Below are 13,244 nucleotides of genomic sequence, written 5' to 3'. Positions count from 1 at the left end.
CCCCCCCCCCCCCCCCGCCCCCAATGAGATCTGTCATCTAAACTACTTTGGAAATCACTGGCTAGGAAATACAGAAAGTCTTGTTGGGTCATCAGCTCGGTTTTCTTGCCAGAGCATAGATTGGCACTAAAATATGCACTTGTCCCTTGTCAGAATATTCTGTTTTGTTGGGAATGGGGAGAAGCAACATAAATTACCATTTTAAGATCACAATGAAGTATTTTTGTCTGGGAAATTGTCAGGCATCCACACAATGAATTTTGCTGCCTTTGCAGCTGAATTATGAAATCCATTAAGGACGGACCATGACCTGAAGGGATAAATTAACTGGAAATGTAGTTTCCCAAGATAAACTGTTATGTTAATTTCTTTCACAGATTGAGGTGGACCTTGGTAAAAAATGCTGGTATCATTCAATATTTGCCTGTCCTATTCTTCGTCAGCAAACAACAGATAATAATCCACCTATGAAATTAGTCTGTGGTCATATTATATCAAGAGATGCTTTGAATAAAATGTTTAATGGCAGCAAGTAAGTACCTTTTTTTTTTTATTATTTCAAGCAACATACAGAAATGGACAAATCTTAAAACTACAATACTGTGTTTCAAAAAAAACTGAGTCCATAATTTCATAATTGGTGAAAACTTGTTAATCTTAGAGAATGACTTAAAAGCCAGATAAGCTGAGTTGATGCACTGGAGAAAAGTGTTATAAACCCTCTGATGTTGTAGAAAGTAAAGTTACACGAAGGAATGCAAGTAGAGTAATATCCCAAGTTGTAAGTACCATTGTGTTGTCTTAAATTCAAAATGGAGGCTTTTTACACTTTTTTTTTTGTTGTTGTTGAGAGCAATATTTAGTAAAGCATGAAACATCCCTTAAAAATTAAACCTCTGGGGAAATATAGCTCAGTAATTGAGCAGGTAGTTGAATTACCAGTGTGGAAATACCCCTCCTTAGGTATCAGTGGGGTGCTCACAGGCTTTTGGGAAGCAGGAAATGGGAGAGTGTGAGCTATACAGATTTCCTTTAGGAAGAACCAGTGTGTTTGGAGTGAATATATGCAGCTTCCATGGAGGCTGTCAGCTTAATTTAGAGCCTGAAGTTGTTTTCCAAGATCCAATGTGAAAATGTGACGCTATGAATGAGAATGTCGGGTGATGTTTGCATTTTTTGCCCTGTTAGAAAAGCTTAAAGGTATGCCTCCATGGGTGACTTCAGCCATTTTAAGCCAGTAAACTTGCTGCTACTTTATTCCTGTTCCTGATCACTCATTCCTGATGCTTTCATTGATCAGCTTTAGTGACAGTTCAGCTCTGACAATATTAAATCGGGGGTGGGTGTGAAAGGCCCCAGACTTAGAGATGGGGAAAAATGGATCTGTGCTAGAAGCAATATTGTGAGCAGGTGGAATTTTATCAGTGGAAACCTCAGCAGGGAGGCCAGGCTGACCTCTTTAGGCATAGCCTGCAGGAGCTGATAAGAGTGAGTTATAAAATCACAGAATTTTGGGAACCAGAGAGTAAAAGGCACTGGATGCTGAGGAAATCAAAGTGAAAGCTACCAGCCTATTTAAAATGACTAAAATGCAACAAATTAATCCACGAGTAGAAATAATAGATTAATCACGAAGAGTAATTCTTTGGTATTTAATAATTCAGGGGTGTGTGGGTGAAAGGTGAGAAAGAATGTAATTAGAATAAAAAGTGCGACATGGTGTCTCTCAGCTAAAGGTGACTTTTAATGGCAAGTAAAACATTATGGCTTAAGAGTGCATTTGTCTTGTGCTACAGGGGGGAAAAAAGAGGAAGGGCTATCACTGCAAACTCAATACCTTTAATGCTCGCTTGTCACACATTGCCACAATTCTAACACATTGTCTTTGTCCCTAGATTAAAATGCCCCTATTGTCCGATGGAACAGAGCCCTGGAGATGCCAAACAGATATTTTTCTGAAGAAAAGTTTCATTATGCAGTTTGTAAGTGACACTCTGGATTTCAGGTGCATTTCAGGAGAATTAAAACACCCTTGTTCCGTTTTATGCAGCAGACTGAGGACTCCTATGTTTGTATAAGCTAACGCTACAAAAACTTTGCCAACATTTAGTATATACATACCAAGTGGAAATGCTACAGAAATATTATTACCATAGGGCTTTACTATACTCTTGGTCTCCATACCTGATCAAGTTACTACACCAGCAGTTGTCATTCAATGCAGGTTTTTGTACTTAATTATATGGTGACTTTTTACTTTTTAAAAGCAGAAATTGATCACCCTCATTTGTTTAATATTCTTCCTGCTATTATTCTATCATTCTATTGATAACTGTCACCTTAGAGAATGTTTGTGGAAAAAGTTTTATTTCCTGTAATGTGTACATAATTAAAGATAAATACTTCAGAAAAAAAAAAGTTTGATAAATTGAATAGTGGTTATAAAACTGATTTGTATTTTTTTCGCTGAAAAAGCTGTGATATATTCTGAGTTTTTCTTTCAAACATTTTTTCAACTTTTACATAGAATTCAAAGTAAATGTGCATATATATAAAGTATATAAAGTATATAGCCCCAAGGGGCTACCTGTTAAAATCCATCACTAATTTATAAGGGTGATGTGTGGCTAAATTACTACTGGAGCAGAGAGGGAATAGGAGATCCTGTTCCTCTGGTTTCATGATCGAGAAGTGTTTGTGTAAGAGAACATTCAATAAATTCTGAGGTGGAAATGCTTTTAGTCAATGACATTTGCTCTCTGGCCTTTGTAGTCATGTTCTTTGAACTTTGTATTCAGGATTAGGCTATAAATGTCATGTTGCTGTATAGTTTACTAGTCATTATAGTGTGCTATTTATAAACAGTTATCAAAACCAAATAAATTGTAGAAGTATTCATTGTTAAATGGGGGGAAAGCATGTTCTGATGCAATCTACTGATCATGACTCTGCACTTGGCAGAACTGGGCCCTACATCATATATTAGGAGGTAGCAAGTTTTCTGTAGCTTGAGAACACTTTGCTTCTAGCCTTGTTTTTGTAGTAGAATATTACTGCCATTGCCACTTTTTCTGCTAAATTTCTCATATTGTTGACTAGGTAAATTTGTACTCATAAACAAGATGTAGATCATGGCAGTTAAATCTTTTCTAGTGTGCATATATTTGTATTTATTGCACTGTCCTATAGTAGGGCAAGCAGCCATAAGGCATGCAAAACTACATGTAAAATTATATTTCTGTATTGTGTAGTTAACACCCCCCCCCCAAGCTTATATGGTTGAATACTGACACACTGGTTGAATGCACTAGCACAATGCACTACAGAGAAGACCGTCTTTGAGAAATCTACACCTTGTGAATTTGTATGTCACCTGACTTGAGAGACTGAGTTGGACTCTATCGCATCAGTGACATTGGACATCCCTAAAGAGACTTTAAGAGGAGCAAGTCAAGGCACACAAATTTTAAACTTTTAAATGTGTTTGATACATGTGAAAAATACAGGTGTGTGATTTTTCTGAAAAACTTAAATTGTATTCACACTGAGTTCAAAACAACCGCGTTACCAAGTGGTAAAATCAACAATAAACGGGTGAGGATATTATTTTCCATGTAGGTTTCCTAGTCTTGCTGAAATTGCTTTTAACTTTTGAGTGGAATTGTTTAATGCTTTTCGTTTATATGAAATGGTATATGAAGTATTTAAAACAAACAAACAAAAAGCTAACATCATAACAAAAACCACCCTGAAGTGTAAGTGCTGCATCTCTTTCTCTGTGACACTGCTGGTATTTTGGCGTTGATGTGAACACTGGTTAGTGTTGATAGTGCCTCTAATGCAATTGCTTAGAGTACAAGAATGGCACAGTTATTAAATGGCAATAAGGTACAAATTCAACTTACCTATTGGAATCTTTTTAATATAGAGTGATTCTGTTTTCACTTTTAAATGGTGCATGTTACAGAGCCATAGCTAATTGAAAAACTCAGCTGTGTTCGCTAGATAATTGCAGTTCTTCTCCTAGCTGTGTGTATGTTTACTTAAAAATAATTGCTTGCAGTTTTAAAGCTCCACCAACAGATGATGCTAGCAGTTTAATACAGAATGCTTATGTGCTTACAGTAATGGGATGCTGTGCTGGGTGTTTGTGAAACACGTCTGTGTTTTGGTGGTTACAGCTATAAGTTTTGCCCTTTGAGGTGCTGCAAGTTGTCTCCTACTACTGCCTGATACGATTCTGGGAACTGAACTAGAGAAAGTGCTTGCGCAGGGAAAAGTGAATAATACTCTGAGGGTTTTGTATTTGAAGTATAGTTAACACCTGATATGCATACACTTTCTCTAACACGGCTTGGGAATATCCATAGTAAAAAAAGTATTTGATTTTTAAAGCCATGGTGGTGTCTGAGGTCTGTCTCTCTTATACTTTTGGACTAGACTGTGGAGCTTTTAACTAGTCCCTTTGTGCAGAAAGTGCCTTTTAATGAGGCTGCTGCATAATAAGAGTGAAGAGACTCAGCACACTTATATTTGTATCAAGATCACTGTGTCAATTCTACATACTGCATTGGGCTTGCAACTGGTGCTTCCCCCCTCCTTTGCAAAATGTGTCAGAACAACAGCTCTGCAGCAACAAGTGTGCCAGCTGGTAATGTAGGTAGGCCTGAAGCCAAAAATTTTTTGACCATGCTTATATAAAAGGTTTAACTTATAGGTGCTCCAAAAGTAATAGATGGCTATAAATATGATTTCCATAGCTGTGGCTTGTTAGTAATGTTATTTCTATGTCTATTAATAGACATACTATTAACTCTGTTAACAGACTTTGAATTTTAGTTGTTGTCTTAAATAGGAAATCTATTGTGGTATGTCCTTGTGGGATTTCAAGTCTGACTTGTGGTATAAAACCTAATCACACCTTAAATGAAAATAGTACATAGCCTTTTTGATCTGAAAAGGTATTGATCATTTTTGTAGTGCTATGACTGTCATTAAAACAGAGCTCATGTCCTCACCTCCCGTTAGCACTCTTCGATTATCAGCTGCTCTGTGAAGTATTTCTGAATTAAGGAAAGTCTTTTCCTGCAGTGGCTTCAGCACTACACATTGCAAGTAGACATGGCTGAACGACCAATATTCTCTGCTAAACGTCAGTGTTTCTCTACTGAAATACTGTATTGATTTCAGTCTTCCAGCTCTAAGTCAGGTTACTTAACATGTGTAGAATCTGCAATGAAATCTGTGTGTTGCAAGTAATGTTAGAGCTTCTGATCCCTGTTAACTTAGACCTGTCTCCATCCTGTTGTGTTCATTCTTTCTTCCTAATTTTACAGGATGGCTGCTGCTAAAATCTAAGGTTGAAGTTGTTTAATACTACTCAGCCAACTCTCTAACACAGTAAGTTTGGGTTAGGTTTTTCTCTGCAAGGTTTGTTTACCTACTTCAAGATGTTCTTTTCCCTTTTGTACTTATCATTGCAGAGATTGATTTGTCTAGGGGGGTGTGTGGGGGGGGTGGAATCATGCTCCTTAATCCATCCTAACTTGCGCTTTTCATTTTGTTAATAGGAGACTGCAATGTAGGGAAAGACTTTAAGAACAATTAAAAAAATAAGCATGGCAGCAATGATCTGTAGTGAATAAAGCTGTAATGTAGTGTTATGTTATTATTCTGAATTTAATTCAACCCCTAATATATAATGAAAGAGTGGCTTACAAAAATGTATTTATTTGAGAGAAGAGTGACTTAATATTCCTTTATGACTCCATGTTTGCATTAAATTAGCAGTCCTATGGGGAGATATGGAAATGAGTTGTTTACAGCCTACTACAAGCTTTGACTGAGTCCTGCTGGGCCCACATGCAGGAGCTGCTGTTTTCAGATCACACTGACTTGTAGTAGTTTTTACAGGACAGCTGTATCTGTTAATTCAAATGCAAAAGCCCTGGTAGTGTTGTCCTGTTCCTATTCCACTTCAGAACTAAGGATTTTTCACTTCCTAGAGGGTTATTTAGAACGTAGCCAAACAGCACAGGTCCAGTGCAGACTGGTGCAAAGACTCAGCGCTGAAGCTGGTGAATGCTGTGACCTGGACTGGAGTGAGCAAAGCTTACCTGAATTCAGCCTTTGAAATGGATATCCTCTTTCCTCCTGCAGTTCCTCTGCCTCATGTTTATTTTCAGGCTCAGTGACACTGCTGTTGGTTTCTTCCTCCTTATTAGGTGTCAAGTTAATTGTTGTGGGTTTTCTTTCACTTTGGCTAAAGAAACAAAGGGGGTGAGGAAGATGCAAATAGCGTCTCAGTACAAGTCTTAAGCATCATCCATAAGACGTTTGCATGTGGAGGGAAGAATTAAAAATATAAACAGCTATTTTGTCTGACAATTTTTGTCCTCCTCAGAACTGAGAATAAATTCCAGTATTCTCCAGGGTTTCTAAACCACACAAGAGGTTTCCAAGAACATGGAGCACAAACAGATGTGGTAGGTCTCCCATGGCAAAAATTGTATATATTCAATTTATTCAGCACATCTCAGGATGGGAATCCAGTGATGGATTGGTCATGCTGACCCTGCATGTCAAATAGATTTGATTTCAGATGAATCAGAAGGAAGAAACCTAGTTACAGGAAGGTCATATTTCACTGTCTACTGTTCTTCCAGAGTCTTCTGTAATTCTTTCCTCACCTTATTCTGCTTTTCTGTCTTGAATGCTGCAGAAGCAGCAGCGAGGGTTTCTGTGGGGTGGCTACCAAGCACTTGCACAACATGCACCAGAGCGTTAGTCTGAGGAATCTGGGCTGAGCTTAGGTACTTCCAGTGTGACAGGTCATCTGTCAAACACAGGCTCGGATGGACAAAGCAACTTTCAACTGACTGGTCCAGTTACTGTCTCTTCTGGTGTCATCTTGGCTGTATTATTTATCTGCAGCTCTTTGACCTCATCAAAATTCTTTATCACTCAGAAAATATTTCAGAATAGGTGAAATACTGGATGCAGTAGAAGCGGGTGTCCAACTGCAACAAATTCTGGATGCTCTGTGTTGTGGGGGCGTGTGGTGCCTCCCTTGGATTCATAGGGTGTGCAGGGACCATCTTTTTTTTCTTTATTACAGAATCACAGAATCATCTCAGTTGGAAAAGACCTTGAAGATCACCTAGTCCAACCATTAACCTCACACTGACTGCCAACTCCACCACCTCCCTGGGCAGCCCATTCCAACACCCAACAACCCCTTCTGGAAATATTTCCTAATAGCCAGTCGAACCCTGCCCTGGCACAGCTTGAGGCCATTCCATCTTCTCCTATTGCTGTGAGGTTATGCCTAAATTGTAAATCATCTCTTGCTCTTTCCACAATTAAGTGTTAACTTCTAGGTTGTTTCTTTACCCTATCAGTTTCTGTGAGTTTTGAGCTACTCCACTATTAGTTTTGAGCAACTCCACATTTAAGGAAGTCAACCTCTGAACAAACTTTTTCCTTCCGCTTTGAAAGTTATTCTTTATCTCAGACTCTTTTGTTTGTCTGGTACTAACCTGTAACAGCTTCCAGACTTTTCCTCTGCACCCAGTGCACTTGCCTCACCACATAACCTAGAACATCCTCCCAACACTGTTAGCAAAAAGCTGTCGGATCTGTAGGGCCTGTCCAACAGCTTCCTGCATGGGAAAACAAGTACCTTTGAGCTGCTTCTCTAGTCTGGAGCTCACCTGGTCCTTCTGTCTTTATCGGTGCAAGCAGCAGCTCAGGCTTCTTGCCCAGACACTGCTAGTCAACCACAAACCCAGCCAGTTTGCTCTGAACTTGCTTCATTTGCTAGAGGCATCTACGTGCCTTCTTGCTTGATGCTGTTTTAGGCATTTACCTCTACAGCAGGGCTGGAGTTGATCTCAGCTCCTTCCCATCTCACTGCTGCACTGATATTTGCATCTGGTTGTTAAGGTTTTGGCACAAAAGATGTGGTTCAGTTTTTGCCTTTTATCAGTAGGGGTGTAAAGATAAATGTCTTGTGAAGAAAATCCAGGTCTTACTAAGCTGATTGTAAGGAATATTGTTCATCAGATCTACATGTAAATGGAAAACTTAACAGGACTTCTGGAGCTATGGGTTTAAGTCTGAGATGCAGTGCTGGATACAGCTGACCTGAACTGGAAGATGAATTGATCGTGAGCCAGTGTGGAAGGAAGAGCTGGCAAAGGAAACTCAGTCTTGCTTTGAAGAGGTGTGCTGTGTCACTGCTTCTGCTGGAGGGTTCCTTCGTGAAGTCAGTCTGGTGGTTTAAAACAAACTTCTCATGGATGTGTCTGCCTGTGAGGTGCTCCTCATTTTGGGGTATTCAGTGTAAAACTTGGGGCAAGTGACAAGAGCAAGTGCTTATTCTGGCGCATGCCCCAAACTGCCTCTTCTGGTTCCCTCAGCGTTCTGACCTTCTGCAGAGGTGATTTTGCTGGTTGTGTAGCAAATGCTGAATCTCAGCAGTTCAGTCCAGTGTATTTGGTGTAGTCCTAAATATATTTAAATTGCAGTGGATCACAAATAGAAGAGCCAGTGAACAACTTTTACCCCTGGGTATCTTGGGATGGGCAGCAGTCCGTGAACATGTAGTATCTCACGGAAAGTCTGCAGGTAGAGAGCTGGATATGCTTTTAAAATTGATTCCTTAATAGGTTTATGCTAGCTTACGATGTTTGTTACAACAGCATAGAGCGATAAATTATCAGTAGAAATATTACATACAATTTGGGTGATGCATCCCTTGGGTCATCTATAGCTCTAAGAGCTAAAAGCAGAAACCACCAAGGTCTGTGTTTTAAAGAGATGCAAAGACACAAACTGAGATAAAGAATTGAAAGTATCACCTGGCTGAGAGCAGCTAAGAAGCTGACAGCTGCTAATAGTTCAGTGAACAGTCATGTATTTCTAATAGCTTGATTATACCCAGTAAAAAGCCATACCCTTACAGCTGTGATGATGCTGTCCAGAAGTTGACAGGCAGGAGAATTTGTAATGTGTCTGTTAACTGGGCTTGCTTTGTATATAAACATAACCTCTAAAGAGGGTATGTGCTGTATGGGCAGTACTATTGCCATGAAAGTCCTTTTTTTGCAGTGCTGAAACTGCTGGGAGCTTGCTAGACTCATGACTTTATGAATGAATGAAGGCTCCAGTTATTTTTCAAAGATGAGTTTTTTTGGTTCTGGTTTCGTTTAAGACATCTGGCTGTGCAACCAGAGCTTGAACCTGCAGATAGTGATTGCCACAGGCAGTTGTGTGATGGTCAGTGTTTATCTGGGTTTGTGATACCTGGATGCAGGCTGGGTCCTGATGATTGTGCTGAGCAGGGATTGCCCTCCGGTGCAGGGTGCAGGTTGGAGGTGCAGCATGAGGAGTGTGTAGAGAGAGGCAGGAGACGTTCCAAAGCCTCCCAAGTTCGGTATCAGGGTTAAAAGAGAACAACTATGTTCTGTGATTCTGAACTACAGGTCAAAAATCAGTTGCTTCTACTGTGACGTGGATTTTGTGCTTTTTTTCAGGAGGGTAATTACAGCTGTCAGCGTTGTAATTTTTTTTCCGTAGATGTTGATTTCCTGTGCAAATGAAGACTGCTTTAAAAAAAACGAAACACAACAAACCATAAACCAAATACACACTGCTTCCAGTTCTTCGCTACGTTTATCTACAGTGTCAGGAGCGCTTTGTCTGCATCCGTCTCGCTGCAGGGTCTCAGTGCAGCACTGCACAGTGAAGCATCACTGTAAGTAATGTCAGGAGTCAGTAATGCCCAAATATATGTATTTTACACTGCTTAGGGTATTTTTCTGCTCTGTTTATCCTGCATTAGGATAAACATTCCACACAGTGTCTCTAGTGAGGAATTTGTTGTACATGTGTTCATCTTACTAAAATGCTTTTTGACTTTAAATGCCCATATCCTGTTCTTCACTACAGGATTGACCTCTGTAGGCTTTCATAGCAGCAGAACTAGCAAGAAATTTTTAACCTGTGGATCATGAAATAATAACTTAATTTGAAAGAATAGCATAGCTTACAGGGAGTAAAATACAGAAAAATGCTTTTGCTAGGTTTTCTGTTCAATGTTCGGCAGTATAAATTTAATCTTGATGTGTGTCACATGCCACATTGAACTACTGTGCTAGAGAAAACACATTTTCAGGGAAATGCTTCCCATGCATATGTGGCCTTTTGTGGGAAAACAACAGTGGATGCATGCAGTCAGATCATTTTACCTTCTTTCTACAAAACCATGTAAAAGAACCAGAGTGGGAGGAGAAGGTCACTGTGGAAGTGTGGAGACAATCACTTGGAAGAGGATTTAGATTTGGGGGTTAGTACCAGATCAGGAGCACTGCCTAACAGCCTGGGTTACAGACCAAAGCTGTGTGTAAGGTGAAAACCCAGGATGAAGTGATTGAGAACAGCAAGGAGAGAGCTGTAGAGAATGCTACCAGTGAGGCAGTGACCTCTTGTTTTGCAGAAGTGCTTTATGAGTTGAGACCTTTATAAGTGAAAACCTCCAGCTTAAAGTCAACAAGAGACTCTGGGACAAGCTAATAATAAAATTGATGCTTATAGGAGAGAAAAGGTATGAGCTTTTCACCTGCATGGTTAGAGCTAACTGCAGGATGAGGTCAGACTGATTTAGGTAACCATAATGCATTAAAACGGGGCTAAAGGTTGGACCTAGTCTGCCTAGAAACAGGTCAGTGAGTAGATCTACTTCGTGTTGTTGTCAAAATGCGGCTGCACGTTGGTGCTGAAGCCGCCTGTGATGGGGCAGAGTCTGGCACTGCAGGTGCGGGGAGACCCTCGCTTCTCCCCAGCTTAGCACCCGGGGTTTGAACGAGGTCACCTTTAATAGATTGAACGTGTCCTGGTGTTTCTTAATGTCTGTGAATTCATAGACATTTCAATGTTAAGGCTTTCCTGTTAATTTTTTCTTCATAGTGTGTGTAGATACCTGTAGTTGTCATTCAGTGTTTGCCTACTCCTGTTTAGATACTTACCTAGTCCCCAATTTTTTCTTTTTTTATTACCTATGACAAAAAACTAAGTTTGGAAGAACTTAGTTTCTCTTTGAATTTCTCTCCTTCCCAGCTTGTTTGTAGAGCAGGAGATTAGCAAAGTGTTTCTTTTGTTCCTTTTTCCCCAGGTTTTTATCAGCCCCTTGGCAAGAACACCTGAATACCTCCAGAGTGTTTATCTCATCTGCCTTTAGAGCACCTCCCTGGGATGGAGGAGTGTTATGGGCCCCATCTTGCAAGTGCCTGGGAAAATAATTTTAGATCACTTTAGGCACTGGAATCTGAACTCTGGCATCTTAAAGCTCAGTCTGGTATATAAATCACTAGCTTTTCCCTTACCCAAGACTTCTTCAAACCCTCATTTACTATCTTCACAAGGGATTTTAGCTTTTCTGAGGCTAGGAAGTGGAGAAAGAAATAAGCATTATTGAGTCTGACTAGAATCACTGTTTTATTTGTTTCTCAGTTTTTAATTTGCAAGTGTAGTAAGGAAATATTTACATCAAATACAGAGCTGAAGAAACAGAACTCATTTTAGTCAATCAACATGTCCCATGTCGGTATGCTAAAAGTTCTGCTTAACTAAAGCAAGTGACAATTTTTTTTTCCTAACTATTCAACCATTTCTTCCAGAAAGAAAGAAAATCCCAGCTTCCTTGCTCAGACGAAACTCCTGCTGAAATCAGTGGAAATGGGGCTAGCAGCAGAACAAGGATAGCAAGAGGCAAACGGTGAACCTTAGCCCCCAGGACTGTAAAAACCTAAGTAAGGCCCTTCAATCCACATGTACCTTCTCAGTGCAGCCTCGTGTTATATTAGGTGAAACAGTAAAGCTCCTAGGAGACACGTGGCGCCATGAAAAGAGGGTGTGTTAACTGAGGGATTTTGTTTCTAAGTTGGTTTGCATCAAATTCAAATTTGGGCTGCATTTTATAAAGAAGTATTACACCCACTTGTACAAAGGTCTGGCTAATAATCCTCATTTCTCATCAGCTTATCACTAATACATGTCAGCATCGGGATTGATCCGCCTGAACCGTGGAGCTCCATCACTGGGAACAGAGGTGGTGTTTGGCCTTGGGAATTGATTTGGAAATCTCAGGTTTGGTAATGAGCTGTGCTTTAGCGTGCAGTTCACAGAAAAAGTGCCTGTTTGCTGTCCATGTGTCTCTGCTCCATCTCTTCAAATTTGTCAGGGTGCAGTGCATGAGAAGTAGTAGTAATAGAGATAACGTGGGGGATGAGCTTATGCTCCCAGAAGGTGATCCAGAAGATGCAGATGCTTATGTACGTTGTCTTGGCATGCTAGGTTTCACATTGGGCTTCCCATTCACAGGTCTAGAGAGAAAAGGGTTTGATTTACTTTCATATGAAAGGAATAAGAAGGCAATTAATGTATGGCTGCTGATCAGTGTGTTTAGACTTGGTCTGCAGCCAGAGGAGTCTTGCAAAGTATTCCTAAATCCTCTTTGTGCTGGTGAAGGATCTGCCAGCATTTCAACTAGTGACAGCTGGTAGAAGGACTTAAACTGCTAATCAATTGTTACAACAATAATTTAAAAAAAAAAAAGTTGTTTTTTTTCTATTTGCCTCTGACTTCTGCACACTCCTGTCCTCTCCTCAAACCTTTCTCCCCATTCAGAAATGAATTAAGAAAGAAGAGCGCAGGGCTCTTTTGGAGTTGGGGAAGTTGTTACCAGTTCATAAGGACTTTTTCTTGTTGCAAACCAGTTTTCTGCAGAGCAGTTTAAAGGGAAGCTTTCTAGACTACCGGCGTGTTTTCAAAATGATAGAAATTACTGGTCTCCAGCAACTGATAGCTTCATGCTGATTTAATGAGTTGGAGATCTGGCACCCGTTTTCGCTGAAGATTAATTTGTGGTGGCAAATGAATCCTTCAGCTGCCAGCAAGAATCCCAGGCCAGATCCTGAGGCGGTCTTTAATTGAGTGAATTGCGCTATTAACTTCCGAAGAGCTTCATTTCAGTAAGCGGGAACTGCTCAGAGCAGCAGGAATTTCCTCCCCTAAATAAAAGCTTAAATATGCTACAGTTGCTTAAACCAGAGCCCTGTCACGTTAGCGCTGCCAAAGGAAAGCTGTCCTTGATGAGATGGCTTCCTGAGGCACTTGTAACCCAACTGCTCCATCGGTGCAAAATGAAGAGCTCCGCAGTGTGGTTCCCCCCCCCCCCCCCCCCC

The 13,244-nt window shown here is 40.3% G+C and overlaps 2 protein-coding genes across 2 annotated transcripts in view; one reads left to right on the top strand and one right to left on the bottom strand.

Annotated features, from left to right (window-relative positions):
- Nucleotides 1–3,617, top strand: part of RMND5A (required for meiotic nuclear division 5 homolog A) — a 20,670-nt gene extending 17,053 nt beyond the window's left edge. The window contains exons 7-8 of the mRNA XM_026847143.1: nucleotides 378–532; nucleotides 1,896–3,617. Of these exons, the coding sequence (XP_026702944.1) occupies nucleotides 378–532; nucleotides 1,896–1,959 (219 nt within the window). The 3' untranslated portion in view covers nucleotides 1,960–3,617. The remainder of the gene's footprint in view (nucleotides 1–377; nucleotides 533–1,895) is intronic.
- Nucleotides 3,618–12,328: 8,711 nt separating this feature from the next.
- Nucleotides 12,329–13,244, bottom strand: part of CD8A (CD8a molecule) — a 6,452-nt gene continuing 5,536 nt past the window's right edge. The window contains exon 6 of the mRNA XM_026846904.1: nucleotides 12,329–12,383. Within this exon, the coding sequence (XP_026702705.1) occupies nucleotides 12,329–12,383 (55 nt within the window). The remainder of the gene's footprint in view (nucleotides 12,384–13,244) is intronic.

This window comes from Athene cunicularia (genome assembly GCF_003259725.1).
Source record: "Athene cunicularia isolate RWA chromosome 4 unlocalized genomic scaffold, athCun1 chr4_part1, whole genome shotgun sequence".
Taxonomy (NCBI): Eukaryota; Metazoa; Chordata; class Aves; order Strigiformes; family Strigidae; genus Athene; species Athene cunicularia.
This window is presented reverse-complemented; position numbering and strand designations above follow the sequence as displayed.